The 20,341-nt window shown below is 39.6% G+C and overlaps 1 protein-coding gene across 1 annotated transcript; it reads right to left on the bottom strand.

The window, feature by feature from the left end:
- Positions 1-1,864: 1,864 nt before the first annotated feature.
- Positions 1,865-19,238, bottom strand: SKP2 (S-phase kinase associated protein 2). The gene is made up of 10 exons (XM_026666408.2): positions 18,957-19,238; positions 15,948-16,192; positions 14,635-14,746; positions 13,887-14,030; positions 12,974-13,108; positions 9,800-9,898; positions 8,708-8,835; positions 7,010-7,061; positions 5,843-5,950; positions 1,865-2,394 (listed from the first exon to the last, which is right to left on the bottom strand). The coding sequence occupies exons 1-10, from the start codon at positions 18,962-18,964 to the stop codon at positions 2,181-2,183; spliced, it is 1,245 nt and encodes a 414-aa protein (XP_026522193.2). The 5' UTR covers positions 18,965-19,238; the 3' UTR covers positions 1,865-2,180.
- Between the last annotated feature and the right edge of the window lie 1,103 nt (positions 19,239-20,341).

Genomic DNA, 20,341 nt, shown 5'->3' on the forward strand with positions numbered 1-20,341 from the left:
ACTGCTTTGTTTGTCACTAACATTTACCGTAACAAGAAATACATTTTAGAATGTTAAATAATCTGTGCACTTAGAATGTTAAATAATCTGTGCACATCTTTATGAAATCTTGTAAATAGGACTTTTCTTCTTAAATATTGTACTATTAGGACCACAGAAGAATTAGGAAAAAGGATACTTTAGTAATTTCTCATATATTATCGTGCATTTAGAACTAATGCAACTATATTTCCCATTTGAGTCTTTCATGTAGCAAAATTAATATCCTATTTCATGAAAAAAAATCAGGTTGCAATTATGTTTTGCTCCTTGGATTTCCCTTATTGATTTTCCCTTTTAAGGGCAATTCAGTTATATTTTAACTAGACATTTTTTATCTTGCTACTACCTTCTCAGCAGGAAAAAAATCAGGTGCACAGGGAAATATGGAGACTTTGAAGAGCACATTTTTGTTTTGGTTATTTTTTAATGTTTTGACAAGATGGACAATAACAGCAGGATTAAGATGTATTTGTCTTCTGCTTTTATTTTTTTATTTGAATGTAGTACAGGTAGTGTTTTATTAATGGCCTGTTCATTGTCTGAACTTAAATGGTGTTAAACAAATGGTTATGCTCAGCCATCCTACTAGCCCTGCTGTCAGGTGATCATGATCTAGGTACTTGGCAACCAACTTCTTGTGGGGTTGTGCAATAACTTTCCCTGCTGGCTTCCCCCAAGTAAATTCAGTGGGGAAGCCAGCAAGGAATGTTGCAAGTTACTCCAGCAAGTATGCCCATCTGAGCACTTTCCCCCAGCCCCTCTGTATTCAAACCAAGCTTTGCTGGCTCACTCGTGCTGAGCCTCCCCAGCCACCCACATATTACCCCACTCCCTGTCTCACTCAGCAGCAGCGGCCAGTCTGCTTGTGGTTCCCCAGGGACTTACCCCTTCCTGCCAACTACCCCATTGACTTTGCTTGTGGGAAGCTGGCAGGAAGTTGCAAGAGGTGTTCACTTAATGAACCACAATCCTCACTTAACAGAGGCAGTAGGGCCTGCAGGGGTCACCGTTGCTAAGCAATGCAGCCACGTGACATTGTGCTGTACAAGAACATCTCTTAATGATGGAAATTCCAGTCCCAAGTGTCATTGTAAGGAATATCTGTGTAACCATTAGCAACATGTAGCTGTGTTGTTTGTACTCAATGACTATAGAGATTTGAGACAAGAAATTCCAGAGCTGTGATCTAAACAACTACAATGTTGTTTCCAGATAAAGGCCAGAATCTTAAGTATATCAACACAAATACACTCTACTCCCTACTGTTCTGACCCAACCGGGTTCCCAGAGAGCAAATACAGACAAAGGCAGTAGCCCCCACCTTTTAATCATGAATGCTGTTCCTTTACAGATAAAAGGCTGCTTTCCAACAATTATCTCCCACAAGAAAGAGCCATGCCAAGTTGCTTGTCAAGGCTGCCAAAAACCTAGAGATAAGAACTAATTTACAAGATTCACGAACTAAGATGTCCACCAGTTGAGCTAAGAGCTTCTTTGCTGTCTGCAAAGAACGCCTTTACAAACCTGGCTTTTATCCTCTTGAGGGAGGGGCCATTACCTTGCAGCCTTACTCCCAAGTCACCTGTGCTGCTGTAATTGTTCTTTCCTCTAGTAATCCTTCGTGCACGTGCACTTGGCACAGGCTCCTCAGGAACCTTCTCTTCACTGCTGCCAGCCCCCACAATCTCTGAAGGCAGCAGTCCACTCCCTGACGGTCCTGGCCCCTCATCAGAGTCATCGCTCTCCTCAGCCATCTGCACCTGCTGCCGGCTAACCACAACAAACACCAACAACAACTGGCATGGATAAAACAGAGAATATGAACACTTGGACAAGTTTTATTAACTAGAGCTACTTTTTTTAAAAAAATGTTTCCACAAAGAAAGCATGCATATTGCACGGCAACTATTTGCGCATGATTAGCGTTCCTTAGATAGGCCTCAGCATAAGTCATGGAACATAAAACATTAAAAAATACAACTTGTAAAATACTTGATAACATTTGGTCATAAACTGATAAAATCAGGTCAGTAAATCTGCAAATTGTGAGGTTAAAACGGAATGCCAAGAACCCCACAGTGAAGACTTGAGGAACTCATGATGCTGTTGGTAGAAGTCAAAGAGTCTTTTGAGATGTATTAAACCCCAGCCAGATTTCTCAAGTTCAGTTTGCATTGGATTCCCCAAATTTCTTGGTTCTTTTTGCAGCCAATGGTCGGCCTTGCAATTGGTGAAAAATAGGAGGTATTGATCTTTATATGTGGAAGCGTCGCCTTTAAGAGCTGTAGGGAATTGGCAGTCACTATTCCAAAAACTTGCAGCGTTTTGAGCGTAGCAATTTCACCAAGCTCACTAAAAGAAAAAAATACAACAAAATAATTCCTTTAATTTAGCTAGTGCAATTTTTCATGTGTTCAATACTAAATGATTGGCAGCACACCTCATGGAATAACAGCTGTGACTTAACCACTCTTCTCTAAATTCAAGGGCATGTTGAAAACCACGTAATACTTTAATATTTCTGTACATTCTATAAGTAAGTTGTTTGCAAGGGTGTTCATTCCAACATCCATTTAGATGTGGGATTCAGGGCAGTTTACAGCATTTAACAATTTAAAGGACCTATTTTATAATTAAAACCATTAAAAATTAGATTAGCTACTTGATTAGTTCCATTTCCCTTTGTGGTCCCCAGCATATAAACAGCATGGCAGATTATCTTTTTATTACATATATACAGGTGTCCTTGACAATTGGGACCAGAATTTCTGTTGATAAAGCAGTTATTGAGTCATATCTGTTTTTACAACCTTGCTCTTGCCACGGTTATTAAGCAAATCATTGCAGTTCTTAAGTGAATCACATGGTCATTAAGCCAATCCAGATTCCCCCATTGACTGCCTATTGGAAGCTATCTGGGAAGGTGGCAAATGGGTATCATATGACTCCAGAAATTTGCAACTATTATAAATACATGCCAAGCACCCAAAATTTTGATCACATGACTGGGGGGGGGGTGCTACGATGGGCATAGATGTGAAGACCAATTGTAAGTCAGTTTTCAAAGCTGTTGTAACTGAACGGTTGCTAAATGAAAGGTTGTAGCTGAGGACTACCTGTATATACAGGGGTGGGATTCAAATTTTTTAACAACCAGTTCTGTGTGTGTGGCTAGGTGGGCATGGCCATGTGACTGGGTGGGCATGGCTTTTTTGTTTTTTGCAGCACCCTCCCCCCCATTTTTTTGCCTCCTAGGCCTCAGGCAAGCCTCCTAGGGGGGCGTTTTTGCTCTCAGAAGGGTTCCCTGGGGCTCAGGAAGGCAAAAACTGGAGTGTGGGTGGGGGGCGGCCCAGCACACACACACACCTGTGCACCTCTTTTTGCCTCCTGGGCCTCAGGGAAGCCTCCTGCGCGAAGCAGTAAGACAGCGAGGGGGATCCCAGCACAGCTGATCATTGGAACAGCTGATCATCGGGAGGGAGAAAAAAAAGAAATACCTTGAATGACGGTGGGGGAGAACGCAGTCAGCGATGTCGGGCATGCACAATAAGGACTGAGCGGGGAGGGGCGGGACAGGCAGAGGGGCGGGGCCAGCCAGGGGCATGATTTGCCAGTTCTTGAACTACGCAGAATCATAACAACCGGTTCTATAGAACCGGTCTGAACCAATAGAATTCCACCCGTGTATATATACAGTACTATAAAAGTATCCCAGTAACCACTGTTCACCATTCTCCAGTTTGGTTATGCAGTTTAAAAATGTGCTGTATCTCACCTTTGAGGAATTTACCCTAATAAGTGGTTAAGTGATAATTTTAAAAGTTATCTACAATGATAGTTAAAAGTGGTCCCTCTAACCATGCATCTGCTTTATAATATTCTCTTAGCTTCTGATGAGTGGAGGAACAACAAATATATATGGAGATTCTCAGTCATCCAGGTCATGGTTGTCCCAAAAGATGCTTTTCCAAGAGGCAGCTGGACTTTCTGGTTTTTATTTTTCTTTGAAGATGTTTTGTTTCTCATCCAAGAAGCTTCTTCAGCTCTGAAGAAGTTTCTTGGATGAGAAGTGAAATGTTTTCAAAGGAAAAAAAACCCAGAAATTCCAGCTGCCTCTTGAAAAAGCATCTTAGTAGCTTCATGGATGAGAAATGAAACATCTTCAAATGAAAAAAAACCCCAGAAAGTCCAGTTTCCTCTTGGGAAAACACCTTTGGGACAAGAACAAATATACTCTTGAGTAGGGCCGTGCACATGTGTGCTTGGTCCAAAGTACAATTTCAAATCATTTTCAAAGTGTGCACAGCCCCATCCAGAGGGGGGTTTCTACCAGTTCTGTCCACCTCTGTAGAACCGGTAGCTCTAAAGAGCAGCAGACATAGAACCGGTTCTATGTCTGCTGGTGTTTTTGCCCACCCGCCCACCTGGGCTCTTACCTGATCTTTATTTCCTGATTTTTCAACTGCCAAACGAGGCACAGCTGCAGTTGAAAATCAGGAAATAAAGATCAGGTAAGAGCCCAGATGGGCTAAGCTGGGACCAGCAGACATAGAACCGGTTCTAGTCTGCTGCTCTTTAAGCTACTGTAAATCGTCATCAGCACGCTGCGTGCAGAGAAGCAGCCTTTGAAACAGCCCTCTTTTCCTGATTTTTCAACTGCCAAACGAGGCACAGCTGCAGTTAAAAAAGCAGGAAAAGAGGGGTTTCAAAGGCTGCTTCTCTGCACGCAGCGTGCTGATGACGATTTACAGGCGCGCGGCTCGCAGTGTGAAGGGAAGCACATCATAAATCACCAAACCTCGTAATCCTGAACCGATAATTAACCCTGTCGTATCCCACCCCTGGCCCCATCCTTGATTAAAGGTAGCATTCAGTCAGATTTTTTTATTTATTTATTTGTCAATCGCTTACAAGATAATAGGTGTAAGTATAAACATGAGTAAGAATACAGGAAATAAGTACGAATAAATGGGGACAATAAGACAGGGACAGTAGGCACGATGGTCCACTTATGCACGTCACAAATATCCTTCCCCTTTTTTATACTGTATCCCATCCAGCTTTTCCAGGTTAGAAATTGTCAGTTGTATGTTTCCAGAATGTGCAAAGGGAGGAACTTAGGAATTCCAACTGATTTTTTTTCCACCTTTCTGCCAATGTTTCAAGCCAATGTATCCTTCCAACTAAGGCATAAACAATCACGGCTATCATAAAAATACGCTGGGACATAATTGATCTGTGTGCCCTCAATCTACACATTCCATGTTAACAGGGAAACGTTCTTCAATTATACTTTCTGGCATTCAGGAGACCTCTGGTGGAAACTGGGTCAATGACAATGGCAGAAGAAATTAAAGTCCTCTTTTGGAAAGGAGGATCAATATATAGTAATTAAATTATTAAAACATAATAAGCGAGTAAAGGAAGAAAGCAGACAGGCAGACATTGAAAAATCAGCGTGGAGTATTTATAAAGAGCACTCTGAATCTGTTCTCAAAGTCTTAAACTTGAAAAACCTTTTCTTGATACCAAGAACAGGACTTTTTTAAAAAAAAAACATGTTTTCTTACAAACAACTCTACATATCACAAAGAACAAAAAAGGTGCCACTTGGAAAAAGCTAATATAGCTTGTAACAATCGTAGCGTTTTTTAAAAAACTAGTAAATTATCACAATTGTTTATGGTCACAAGGAAACACTATGCAGTACGTTTCACCTGTAATAGCTTGCAAAAAATTAGCTTTTGCGGGATTAGATCTCAATTTTAGGACAAACAATTTGATATGAAAAATTACTTACAGTAAAGCAGCGGGAGGTATTTGATAGCATCGACTAAGACTTAAGTGTTCAAGGTGTGTGAGTTGGTGGAAGTAGGCAAAGCATTCAGGCTTCAACATAACACTGTCACTGTAACGAATGTTTTAAAGAAAATTTTATTTTCCATTTATTTGAGATTGAGTGTCTTTATAAAAATAAAACTTATATTTTATTTAATTCTGGATGTGCATATTCAAGTATCTTTCACTTGACTAAGCACTTGTGATGGAATGTAGTAGGCTGGATTCCCAGAAGGGAGGGAGTGCATTCCAGAGGCAGCTCAGTCCAGGTATTTTGTGTGAGAGAAAGAGGGTGAAGACAGCCCCTCCCTAATGGTATATGCTTGATATAGATCAGGGGTGTCCAACCTTGGCATCTTTAAGACTTGTGGACTTCAACTCCCAGAATTCCTCAGCCAGCAAAGCTGGCTGAGGAATTCTGGGAGTTGAAGTCCACAAGTCTTAAAGTTGCCAAGGTTAGACACCCTGATATAGATAATAGGATGCTTCAGTTTGGCAAGATTTATTTATAGCTGGGCTAAAAATGCAAAAGAAGCAATGGGTAATTTAGTTAGAAGGACCAACTCAGAACAGTAAAATTTTAATACAGATTTAGGCACTTAAATATACTTTTCAACTCTGAAACTGGTCTGACTTGAGGCCATTTTGAGGCTTCAGTATTGCCACAATGGAAATGAGGGCTAGGGAGTGGGGAATAGAGATAGCTGGGGTTTATAGGCAAAACAAAATACTTTCCCCTGTGAACCAAGGACATTCCAACAGGTGGCTGAAGAAAGGAGGAGTGAGTTACCAAGCAACTGGACAGCACCCAGATTGGACCAGGTGACTGTTTGTTTGGGGAAAGGGGGAAACTTTTAATTAGGTGAAAACTGCAGGAACATTTAGAGTCGGTTTTCCCCAATCTATGCCAATATGATATCTCCAAATAAATTATTCTTTGAGGAATCTACCTGCCTCGGAGTTCTGTTTGCTATGGGGGTATTACTTGGAACCCTGACATTACTCCAATATTAATCTATCGCTTATACATGGCATATGATGTATTTTAATTCAATCTGTCATTGTTTTTTTTTTATTAAAAGCACAAATCTTTCAAAGATGCAGACTAGTATTCAATTGCAGTGCTTACCTTAAATCTAAATGAATTAGACCAGAACATCTCTCTAGTAATGTTTTAACATCTGAAAATGAAAAGTGAAATATAAACATAGCTGCTCAGTGGCACTGTCCAATATATGACCTTACAACAATTGCCATAAATTACTTGCTCAGAAGTACATTTTCTACTAGGACTTGAAAAGGCTACTTTAGTTTTAACACATTTTTCATACTAGAAAATGCAACATCTACAGGTGGTTCTCAACTTACAACAGTTGGTTTAGTTACAATGAGACTGAAAAAGTGACTTGATTGTTTTTCACACTTATGACCACTGCACGTGATCCTTCTGGTCACGTGATCAAAATTCAGACACTTGGCAACTGGCTCATCTTTAGAAAGGTTGCACTGTTGCAGGGTCATTTGATCATCATTTGCGACCTTCTGACAAGCAAAGTCAGTGAGGAAGCCAGATTCATTAACAACTGTGTTACTAACTTAACAACTGCAGTGATTCACTTAAGAACGGTAGCAAGAAAAGTCATAAAATGGGGCAAAACTCAGTATTTTCTGCAAAACCTTAGGATAATGCCTAAACTGCCTAGAAAGCAAATCACAGAATGTTTCAAAATCTCACAAGCTTGCCAGTTGTTGCAAAAGTTCACTATTTTTGCCAGAACTCTTGTGACAATATGCATTATGTAATGATGTTTAGCCCCTGAAAATGCTGCTAATTCCTACTATATGAATTTACAGATGCTACCATTTGTAGAATCATTCAGAAAAGGCTAGTTTAGTTGGGAAGTAAACTGTAAGGTCAGAGGGCTTCTTTGTCCCCTAACTTTAGTCTGTCATCCAGACTGCTTTCTGAAAATGACCCAGCCTGAACAGGGCTATGTATTGATGAGATAAGGCTAATCAAGTACCTACCACTTCTTCCAACCTCAACAATCCCATACACACAAGCAAATGGGCCATTCAATCTGGTATATCTAAGTCCAAACCATCATTTAAGCAATTCTAACTAGCTCAGTGACAGAGCTTATTCTTTGCATATACAAGTCTGTATAGTTGGGCTCTCTAGGAAGATCCAGGATAGACTTTTGATCCAGGGAGCTTCTGTTAGTCAAGATAAATTATGGTTGGTCAGCCAGATACTTAGACTGGATTTTGCAAGTTTGTCTCCTTATCAAGTCCTTCCCAAGGGGGAAGGCAAATATTGTTTAATGCTGTTAAAAGGTATTGTAAAAGGATGTAAAATATTCCTGATGGACTGATGGTGACTTTTTTTCAATGTGATTGAGTTCAAGTGAAATTATTATATACACAAAAATCGGAAATCACAGCTGCTCTTAGCTGCTACTGGCCTTTATACGAATCAAGTTTTTTCCAAGAATGTGGAAGGTTGTATTGTATCGAAGTGGGAATCCAAAAGTAAACCATAGTATTTAATTCAGAATGTGGTAGAAGCTGGATTAAAGCAGTATCCAAGAATCGGCACAGGTTCGGATTCTGCAAATGATGGCTCGAGCGCTATACCATGCTTTGAGAGGCATGGCAAGAAACCACATTAAAAAATTTTTACCAGGTGGTTTTAAGATTTTAAGGAGAAAAATGGGTGTGTAATCGAACTCCTGTTCAATTACAATGGAAAACATCCCCCCACTCAAATTATCATAAGAGGAATGGGGTAGGTTACCTGAATCCACTGTTTCAAAACAAAACTCACCTGGGATCAGGAGATTCTGCCTGTATCCACTAAGGTTCAATTGCAATAGTTTGGAAGGAATATGACTGACTACGTTCTTCAAATGCTCAGCTGTGAAATCACACCAGCCTAAATTCAATTCTTCTAACCTGTGTATAAATTGAGAAGGAATACATTCTAAAAATTGTCTATCAATTATAGCATGCCTCCCAAAATCACCTCATGAGATATAGATTTGATTAATACATATCAACTGAGAGTTTTGAAAGCATCAAAATATCTAGAAATTGTCTAAAAATAAAAATGTAAAACACTTCTATTTTGAAATTCAATCAAATAACCCTCATTTAATTTTTATACAACAAAACACCATGGCACTGAAGGCCGGTAGATTCAGAACTGAAAAAGAAAAATCAATCACACAATACATTAGTTTCACTCACTGTGCTAAGCCATAGTTTAATATAGCTTGTTAAAGAATGCTGGCTTCACTAATTGCACTGAATTGTGGCTGCATCCTACAACTGGGTTCAAATTAACATGCTATGCTAAATTCAAACAAATACTACAGATTAGCAAGATATGTGAACCCAGTTCTTATGTATAAAATTTGTTGTTCTCCATAACAGCATTTCTACTAGCAGAACTGGGCTGTGGTGGATTTTTAAATATTTTAGTTCTTCTATTGTCCCTGAAATCTATTCTGAGGTTTTGGGAATCCTTTGACCAGGAGGAAAAGTAGCCCAGGTCTGCAGAAAAAGTGAAAATTGGCAAATATCCTAGAGGAAATGCCACAGCCATCCCATTTGGTACCATGGTGTAAAAATGATACAACTAGATTTATGGCCTCCCTTACACATCATCCACACCTAGCTACTTGAGCCTTTCTTTTTATTCCAAGGTATTTTTTTTTGTTATGCATAGTATTTATGAGTTTCTTGCATCTGTGCACAACTCAATGTGTGAATGCCTAGATGAACACTCCACCCCACGGCAACTTGTCCCTCTAATCTGAACTCTGGATTGTTATTAGAGTTTCTATCAACAAATCCCATTTAGAATATTTAACACTAGTGCTAAATTCAATGTAACTTCTCATGTAAGTCATATTACCTCAGACAGCTTTTCAACAACACTTCCACAGTATCTGCAGAGAATCCAGAACATCCAGATAAGTTTAGCCGGGCCAAGTTGGGGTTTTGTGCTATACTTCTAAAAAGAGAAAGAACAGAGTGTTCAAATACTGCTAAAATTGATTTGTTCAATCATCAGGAGCCAAAACTGCAAGAGAGTCGGAAGATACCCAACTATTTCTAATGGGCCAAATTGGTTATGAATTTGCTGAATATTTATTTAATGTATATACTGCTCTTTGCAAAATAAAGCAGTTTGTAGAATAAAAGAGAAAAGCTGTTGGGAAAAAGAATAAAAATTTATCCATGTTCTTTAAATTAGCGGTCCCCAACCTCCACGGACTGGCAGCAGCAGCGGCACCGCCAATGGCAGTGAGAGGGGAGGGGATGGTTTTGCACATGCAGTTCAGCTACTGTGCATGCGCATTGCACAAATGGAGCTTTCCTTGCATGGCCTGGTTCCCAATGGGCCATGGACCTGGACAGGTTCGCTGCCCAGGGGTTGGGGCACCTCTGCTTTACATGGAAGGAGTGGAGAAGGAAAGATCTAGAGCAGAGGTCTCCAACCTTGGCAACTTTAAGACTTGTGGACTTCAACTCCCAGAATTCTTCAGCCAGCATAGCTGGCTGGAGAATTCTGGGAATTGAAGTCCACAAGTCTTAAAGTTGCCAAGGTTGGAGACCTCTGATCTAGAGAACTGCAATAAAATACAAATCACAAAAATGATTCTAAAAACCCTACAGCTTCAAAATCAACACCAATGTTTGGTCCAAAAACTGAGTGAAGAGTTATATCTTAAGTAAAAAAATGAGGGAGAAAGAAGTTGTATATTACAAGGAACACCAAACCAGATGTAGTCTGAATTTTTAAACATGGTGCAATTATGAAGGATTCCTAAGACCAATTTAATTAGAAGTTCAGTTACTCAACTGACTGAACCTGGGTACATCTTCACGTCAATAGAAGTAATATAATGCATAAACATTATCTTAAAAGAGGCATTCCCTTCTTGAATGAAAAAGGAGAAAGTCAGGTATAAGATTGTCTTTCATTCACCGCTTTTTATGTTCCTACCTTCAAAATAAACAGAACATTTTAAAATATTGCCTTTGGATTAATGAGTTATTCATCTACTACTACAAAGTTTGTTAAGTTGATGAATGGACAGATCAATTCTACAGAGAAGGAAAAGGAAGTAATTGAAGGATTCCATAAAGCCCTTTTGGCACAGGCTACAGGACAGAAGATGAGTACAGATAGTCCTTGCTTAATAATTTCCCTGTTTGATGACTGTTTGAAGTAATAGTGGTCCTGAAAAAGTAATTTTATGACCTGACCTTGCAGATATGAGTGTCGCAACATTCCCGCAGTCATATGACTAAGATTTGGGAGTAACTAGTAGGCATTTACCATTGCAGCCTACGATTGCCATTCGCACCCTACACAACCAGCTTCCAGCAAGAAGCGTCAATGGAGAAACCGGCAGTTAAACTCACAAGTTGTGGTCACATGTTGTCTGATTTAACAACATCACTTGGCCATAGGAGTTGCTAGCCGCAATTGAGGTCATTAAGCAAGGACTACCTGTATGCAAAATTGTTTAGTTTTTGATTCTGCAGCTGAGCTGGAGACCATTTTATTTCTTACATTTTTTTTATCACTGACACAAAGGGGAAGGAAATCAACCAATGAGAAGGTAAACCCAATACTTCCTGTGATCTACAGCTCAGGGCGCAGGATCTTCAATAGTTACATGACTCTGCAATGTCTCTGAGCCTGCTTCTAGAATACCTCCACCCTACATTATTATTATTTATAATAACCAGCCCACACCCAAAGACTCTTGGCAACTTACAACATCCAAAATATTATTACCTTTATTGTCAGAGTACAACATGTGTACAATGAGATTGGCCGAGCTTCCCTTCGTGTACCCCCCCCCCACCAACACAACTCACGGTGAGGACAGAAGTCCCTAACCCAGTCCCAATCTTATTACACTATGTGACCTAGTTGCACAATGCGGGCCCCACAAGTCTATCATACTATGTTGGCATGAACTTATTTTCCGTTCAGAAGTCTGACAGCCCATGGGTAGAAACTGTTCTTCAGCCTGTTAGTGCAGCTGGCTATGCTTCTGTATCTCCTACCCGATGGTAGGAGAGTGAAGAAGTGCTGACCGGGATGTGAGTCGTCCCTGAGCATTTTCCTCACTCTTCTAAGGCAGCGAGCCCTAGGGATATCATCTAGTGGTATCAGGGAACAGCCCACGATGTTTTGTGCTGTGCTCACCACCTTCTGTAATATCTTTCTATCCGTGGCTGTCAAGCCAGAATACCACACCGTAAGGCAATATGTGAGGACACTTTCTATTGTGGACCAGTAAAAGGAGGTCATCAGTCGTTGTTCCACTTTATCCTTTCGCAAGATCCGAAGGAAATGGAGTCTCTGTTGGGCCTTTCTGGCCACCTGGGTTGTGTTGATTTTCCAGGTAAGATCTTCACTGAGGTAGACTCCCAGGGATTTAAAGGATGAAACTCTCTCCACAAAGCCCCCCTCGATGTAAAGTGGGGCGGGTTCCTCTCTCTTCCGGAAGTCTAACACCATCTCCTTTGTCTTGCTGATGTTTAGGTTCAGGTTGTTTTCTAGGTACCATGAGGATAATTTTTGAAAGCAAAGCTGGCTGAGGAATTCTGGGAGTTGAAGTCCACAAGTCTTAAAGTTGCCAAGGTTGGAGACCCCTGCCCTAGTGGACTGTGATGGGTTTGCAGCCGGGATGTGGAAATAGCAGAGCGAGTATGTACCTTCACTGTGTGAGCAGTGGGTGAGCACATGCACGCTCCATTTAAGTAAGCAGCAGGTGTATGCACACTGCTTGTGCAAATGAAGCTGGGCACGCGCACATTTGCTGGCCACTCAGGTAGATCCATCCTCTCTCCCTCCAGCAGTCCGCAAAGCGAAACATTGGGGAATTCTGTTATAAAGGATAATAGCCCACAGAAATACAAGCATAGCAATCAGAACAATGAGCCCCCACCCCCCCAACACATGAACTCCAGGTCTGTGAACCAGGCAAGGATTTTGTCAAGGATTTGTTACGGCTTTCTCTTCCTGAAGTCAGCATCCAAAATTAACACATTTTTAATCGCTCACCTAACTATATCCGAAGAAAGTATGAGACCTTCTAGGCTGAGATTCTGCAGACTCTGGCATCTGCCAATGATATCCTCGAGGTCTATAACCTTTATTGAACAATTCGATAAATCCAGATGTTGCACACAAAGAGCCCTAAAAAAGAGAAGACAAGCAAGGGCGTGAGGAAAACAGCGGAATACAATTCTTAAGTGTCCACTAAACAACTAAGGCATTTTCTTAATGACTACCACGAACAAATTCAAAAAATTACTTCTGGTCAATGGGTGCCCCTACTTATGATTGCAATGACTTAGAAGCATAATTCTGGGCCCAATTATGTTTGTAAATCAAGGACTAGCTGTACATATGAAGGCTAAATGGTTCAAAACGAAGCATCGGTCTATAGCAGGGGTGGGCAACCACGGCCCGCTGGCCACATCCGCCCGTTGGTCTTTTAATCTGCCCGCCAAGATTGGTACAGAATTAAGGTTTGATGTGAATGATTGCATTCATTTGATTTTGACTTGTAATGACAGGCATTTCGACACCAGGTGGCGCATTAGGCGCAGTGACTTGATTTTGCGGAGATTTTGCAGTTTTTTATATGTATCGTATCTTGTGCTGACCCGCCCGTCTGTCAAATTTTAAAAGTCCATGAGGCCCCGAGCCAAAAAGTTTGCCCACCCCTGGTCTATAGCCTCTAATGTTATTTTGTTTTGGGGCTAACCATGCCCATCATGACAGCTTTCTTTTCAGTAGACAACTTAACCAGGGTGAACATTTTTTGCTCTCGGCCAAAAAAGATTGTCTATTCACACATTGCATTGCATTGATGTCCAGTCTAGGTCAGCTGACAAAGTTTCCTAGTTCTTTGAAAAGCGTTCTTTTCTTTTTGCAAAACATACAACAGTGTATTAGGTGCAGCATTTACCTGCTTGTTTTAAACAAAGGTGTCCCAATGCAGGACCTTGGACAGCGGAAGGTGATTATTCCCAAGGGCAACAATTGGCCAATCACTCCTGGCAAAAGATTTTTACCTGCAAGATCAAGACTCTGCCACAGCGACTCATCAAGCCTTTAAAAAAGAAAAAGGGAAAAAAAGGAAATTAATTTAATAGCAATTGAAGCCAAAATATTAGCATAACTAAGGTTGCCATGAGCAGATTATTATACAATACTCATTAAAAAAATCATAAAAATCAGCTATGTTTCACTTAATCACCTTGCTTAGCAATACAAGTTCTGGTCGCAGTTGTGGTTGTAAGTTGACATACTGTACATGCATATATCTATACATTTATGGGAAACCGGTGTCAAGAAGTATTGACACTATGAAAAGTGAATAAATATTGTATGTGTTGGGCAAAATCTTCACAAAACTTCATTTAAAAACAGAAAAAGAGTCAAAGTGACAAATCTGTTTAGTTCTAGGTGGAAAATATTACAATTCTGCAGCATGCAGTTAAAATTCCATTCTAATATCATGCTATTACAGTATTTATCTATATGGAGTATTGTTGCCTCACGTATGACAAGTGAAAGTCCCAAGTCACTGAATTCCTACTGAGATTAACAAATCATAATAATGCTCAATGGAAACCAATTCAGCAAACAGTACAAAGAAAATGCTTTTGTGTTTTTATATATACAGTTTTATTTAGAAATCGACAGCCACTTACGAAAGGCGATGCCATCTCTGACAAACCTGGGAAACTTTCAGCAAATCAGTCAAGTTTAGATAGGAAAAGATTCCCAACAGCAATTCATCTGGCAAAGTATCCCAAGAAACACCTTTTGGGGATGAGAGGAAAGAATTATTGTGAAGGAGTGTTGTGTTTCTTAAGCTTGATGCTTCAAAATGTGTGGACTTCCACATTCTGGAATTGAATTCTTTAAGTTGAAGTCCACATATGTTAAAGCTGCCAAGCTTCAGAATTGCTTTAACTGGTCCATTGGCTGATAACCAAATTTTTCCAGCATCTTTTGCACTGGAAATCCAGCTGGACTTCTCCAACTCATGGAGAACACTGCATTTCTTCCTTTCAGCAAAGTATGTACCTGGCCCATAATTGTCTGAGGTTGTGTGGGTCAGTTAAGGTCATTTTTCTATTAAACAAGATGGATAAGAAATTTGAATCACCATTAATGAAGCTCATTTCCATTTTAACAGATTCCACAAAACAATAAGAAGCCCACTAAATTGGTGGTATCCTGACTGGATGACATATAGTGGGGGGAGTTAAAAAGGAATAATCCATTCATAACCACAGGTGGGAGAAATGTCTGGTGCCTAACATGTTTTACTTTAGCACTGGGGAAAACCTTTTCAGCTTTCTTGGCTTGCTTAATTTTAATTTGTTTTTATTTTGCAATTCTGTCATTCTGTAATAATTTATCCTTAAGTAGTATAGGTTTTAACACTATGAATTTTGTACTCTTAATGGTCAGGCTTTCAAAAATCTGTTTTAGGGTGTCTATAAACATTGTTTATAAAACAAATGGAAGCACTGGCCTCAAATCAGTTTTGGATCTTACATGGTTTGAAAGGAAAATCCACAACAACACACAGAATCCAAGACAGCTTTCAAAAATAAATGTTACAGAGTTCCATGTAACTCACTTCAAGGTAAATACAGTGGGACTACAAACCAGTCTAAAAGAGTGAAACATGGTTTTCAGAAAATTTGAAGAAGTATAGTCAACCAGTTTAAGAAATACCCTGCTCATACCCTCCATTTGTTAGTGTGCTGAGTGAATTCAACCACTCTGATTTGCAAATTATGGCTTATAGCAAGTCTGCTGTGTTACTTTAGGAACTGTTTCTTGACATTGAACCAAGATTAAGGAAAATTCATCTATAATAGGTGAATCCAACTAATCAGACTGCTTTTATAATTAAAAAATTGCTATCAATTTAAACTTTATCATTATCCTAAGGTAGAATTTTGAATAGATCTTTTTTTTGGGGGGGGGGGCAAAAAAAAGGTCTTACCTGCGACTGTCTCTTGAAGCAGTCTAGGCTGGTGGATAATCACAAATTTGGTTTCCCTCACTTTCTGCCGCTTGGTGGGTGGACCCACACACATCAACAGATCCTGGGGGGTGTTCTCACTGTCCAGTTTAAGAGGAGACACTCCCATGCCTGAGAGGAGACCTGAAGTCTTGTTGGGATGCCAGCTCCATGGGATACTTGTAGTGATGTTGCTCCCCAAATCTGGAATTTCCTGAAGATGTCTCCTGCAAGGATACAAAGGCCCCACAGCTACTACTTTACATGCAATCCATAATAGCTCTTCAGCCAACACAGGAACAGAGACTTAATACCAACAGCACTTGGACTTATATACCTCTTCACAGTGCTTTACTGCCCTCTCTAAGCTGTTTACCGACCTTGGAAGGATGGAAGGCTAAGTCAACCTTGAGCCACTCAAAATTTACACCTTTAAAAAAACCATGCCTTTGTAATTACACCTTTAAAAATTACACCTTAAAAAATGATGTGAGAGGCACAAATAGTTGCTTCTCCTCCAGAAAAGTACTGAGGCCAGGGATTGTTCTATTCTGACAGGATTGGTCAAAGATTTCAATAAATGACAGGCATATAAATATAGGAAGAATGATTTTGGTGTGTTCGTTATGCAAGTTGCACATGCCCCAAATAATCTTGCTAGAAACAGCCTGCTGAGACTTTGTTCTGCTTGATTAGATCCAGTAGTAGGAATTCACAAAGCAAGTAACTCTGTTTTCCCAGAAAATTTAATAATTTGTATGACAAACACTGCCCTAATAAGAAAACAGCCAGATAATCAATAATTGAAGTAGTTAAGATTCAGAATCATTATTATTATTATTATGGAAGAAGAGAATTAAAAGTTCCAGATATGTTTACTTCATTCTTTACTTGACTGGAATCCCTTTATACATTACTACATACGTTACTACTAGTTTTTGATGTACAACCATAATTGAACCTGGAATTACAGTCAAATGTTGTTCTGGTCGTTAAGGTCAGCTTATAATCGTGTCCATTTTTTTTTTTTTTGCAGCTGTCATTAAGCAAACACTGTGGTCCTAACGCAAACAGCAGCATCATTAAGCAAACATTGAAGCCATCAAGTAAAGACACTGTTTGCAAAGGGTGATTATTCCCAGAAGGAGAAAGTAAATGCCGGTTTCCGACCAAAAAAAAGTTGCAAATTGCAGTCACAAATGTGGACTGTTTCAAATGCCCGTAAATGCAGGCCAGTTGCTAAGCCCCCAAAATGTGATCACTTGGTCAGGGTGGGGGCAGCTGTTGGAACTTTGAATCTGGTCACAAATACCTTTTTTGGCATATGTTGTGTTTTCAATTTTATTTTTTACTCAACAAGTTGCACAGAATCAAATATTATAACTTAGAAAACAGATGTATTCTTTAACAATATGACTAAATCGAAATAATTGTGGCTTTTGAATAAAGGGGGGGGCTTGTTGTGTGATGGGTGAATTAGGCCAAGGAGATTTCCTGCAACCAAAACAATACCATCAAAATATTGTACATACTGAGTAAAGTAATGAAGTAATACCATCAAAATACTGTACATACTGAGTAAAGTACACAAACGTATTCATCAATTTAGCCCTGTGATAAGATGGGCGGCCAGTAAATTTGGTGGATGGATGGATAGATGGATGGATGGATAGATGACAGATAGCTAGATAGATAGCTAGATGATAGATAGATAGATAGATAGATAGATAGATAGATAGATAGATAGATATAGAGGACAGACAGACAGATAAAGATAGAGGAAAGAGGATAGACAGACAGACAGACACATACATACATGATGACAATGATAATAGATAGACATACATACATACAGATAGAAAAATAAAAGACATATTGGACTGGGAGACTGACAGCTTGTTATAATTATCATCAGAAATTGTTTGGATTGATGGAAGCCCTGCATGGAAGAATAAAACACCCTGTTTCAACAGAAGACTAGACATAGTATTATATCTATTCATTTAGTGACCATTCGAAGTTACAAGGGCACTGAAAGACTTATGAGCGTTTTTCACACTTATGACCACTGCAGCATTCCCCATGGTTATGTGATCAAAATGCAGCCGCTTGGCCACTCGTTCATATTTATGATGGTTGCAGTGTCCTGGGGTCATGTGATCACCGTTTGTAACCTTCCGATAAGCAAAATCAATGGGGGGAAGCCAGATTCACTTAACAACCATCTTAACTAACTTAGCAACTACAGTGATTCACTTAACAAAAGTCGCAAAGTGGGGCAAAATTCACTGAAGAACCGTCTTGCTTAGCAACAGAAATTTTGTGTTCAATTGTGGTTGTACATTGAAGACTACTTATGTAGAGGACAAATCCGAGGACAGCAATTACAAACCCTAGTATCCTGTTTAGAAGAAAATCAATGGACAGGTTGATGTAGCTGCACTCAACTGAACTCTTAAATACCTAAATGACATGTTACATCATTGTACCTAGATGCAACAACCTTTAATATAAAGTACTTTTGCAATTTCAAATACAGCATTTCCAAATACAGTTTAGCAACACCGTTCCAATACTATGAGACGATTTCCCATCAGTATGTATATTTTCAACTGGATTCAAAAGACAAAAAGAGATCCATATTCAGCCCATATGCACATCTGCGGAGTTTTATTCCGGCATTGTTCAAATCCATGTGCTAGCACACCTATCCACCTGTGCCAATTGCGCATATGGAGAACGCGCCAGTACCCTAACTTTCCAAACTTCTTTGCTCTTATTATGCAAATATTTATGATGCATAATCCCTTGGGGATCCTCTGCAGCGAATAGATGTGCAGCTATAATCTGAAAAGGACACGCCCGATTTGTGAATTGAAGCATTTTTAGGCTGAAACTCCAAACGACCCGCAACAAGGCGCGCAAGCCAATCCCGCCGCTCCTAATCTTTTCTTTGCATCCGCCTACCCAGCTGCAACCCTTTATCTTTACCTGTGCATGATGCTCAAGAGGGTGATGCATGAAGAACAGGGATCTCCGATCCCTCGGCTTTTGTTTTCCCGCGCCTTGCCTTGATCAGCTTTGTTGATGTGGTTAAATTTACCGCAAGCTCCGGAAATCAAACAAAAAGAACCTCCGCGCGCTCGATCTGCCCGGGCTAACGTTCTCCTAGACCTCGCGATGGCTGTCGGGAATTGTAGTTTTTTGTAGTGGAAACCGTTCTCATGCAGTCCATTACTCCCACAACACTTTCTTTAGATTAGATAGATAGATAGATAGATAGATAGATAGATAGATAGATAGATAGATAGATAGATAGATAGATAGATAGATAGACAGACAGACAGACAGACAGACAGACAGAGAAGTAGAGTAGAGTAGAGTAGAGTAGAGTAGAGTAGAGTAGAGTAGAGTAGAATAGAATAGAATAGAATAGAATAGAATAGAATAGAATAGAATAGAACTCTTTATTGGCCAAGTGTGATTGGACACAAAGGAATTGGTGTAAATGCTCTCAGTATACATAAAAGAAAAGATCATAAAGTACCACACTTAATAATAGCCATAGGGTACAAACTTTTTTTCCAGATTTTCAATAAATAAATAAATAAATAAACAATCAAATCATACTAGGGAATAGTCAATAAAAATCGTTAGGATACAAGCAACAAGGTTACAGTAAAACAGTCATAAGTGGGAGGAGATGGGTGAAAGGAAGGATGGGAGGATTAACAGTAATAGTAATAGTAATGCAGACTTAGTAAATAGTTTGAAAGTGTTGAGGGAATTATTGGATTATTGCAGGGGTCTTCAAACTTGATAGCTTTAAGACTTGTGGACTTCAATTCCCAGAATTCCTCCTCCAGTCATGTTAGCTCAGGAATTCTGGGAGTTGAAGTTCACAAGTCTTAAAGTTGTCAAGTTTAAAGACCCCTGGATTATTGGAAGAAACGTCGATAAATATTATTAAGAACAATTGTTTTCCTTTTGCTCTTTTCCAGTGGGATTTGGGATAAACGCATTTGCAATAAATGCATAACTTCTAATAAAATGCAGCAGCTATAAAACATCTACCATTAATTGCAAATAAAAGCCGGCAATTAGTGCTGCGTTTCATGTAAACTACATTTAAGCCAATGTAAACTTTTGAGATGTTGCCAAGCTTGGAAAACACCCGTTTAAAATCAAGCCTCAGCAAGTGCAATGTTAATGCTTGTCAACTGAATCATAAACCGGGTCGATCCAAGTGGGTATTAGGATTGCAACCTTCATAGCAGTAGCACTTAGACTTATATACTGCTTTACAGCGCATAGATCAGGGATTGGTAGTTACAAAAAGAATGGATCAATGACGGGGTCACAATGTACGTTCTCTG

This window comes from Notechis scutatus, chromosome 2 (genome assembly GCF_049901735.1).
Source record: "Notechis scutatus isolate UNSWTSFEM ecotype Mainland chromosome 2, rNotScu1.2, whole genome shotgun sequence".
NCBI lineage: Eukaryota > Metazoa > Chordata > Lepidosauria > Squamata > Elapidae > Notechis > Notechis scutatus.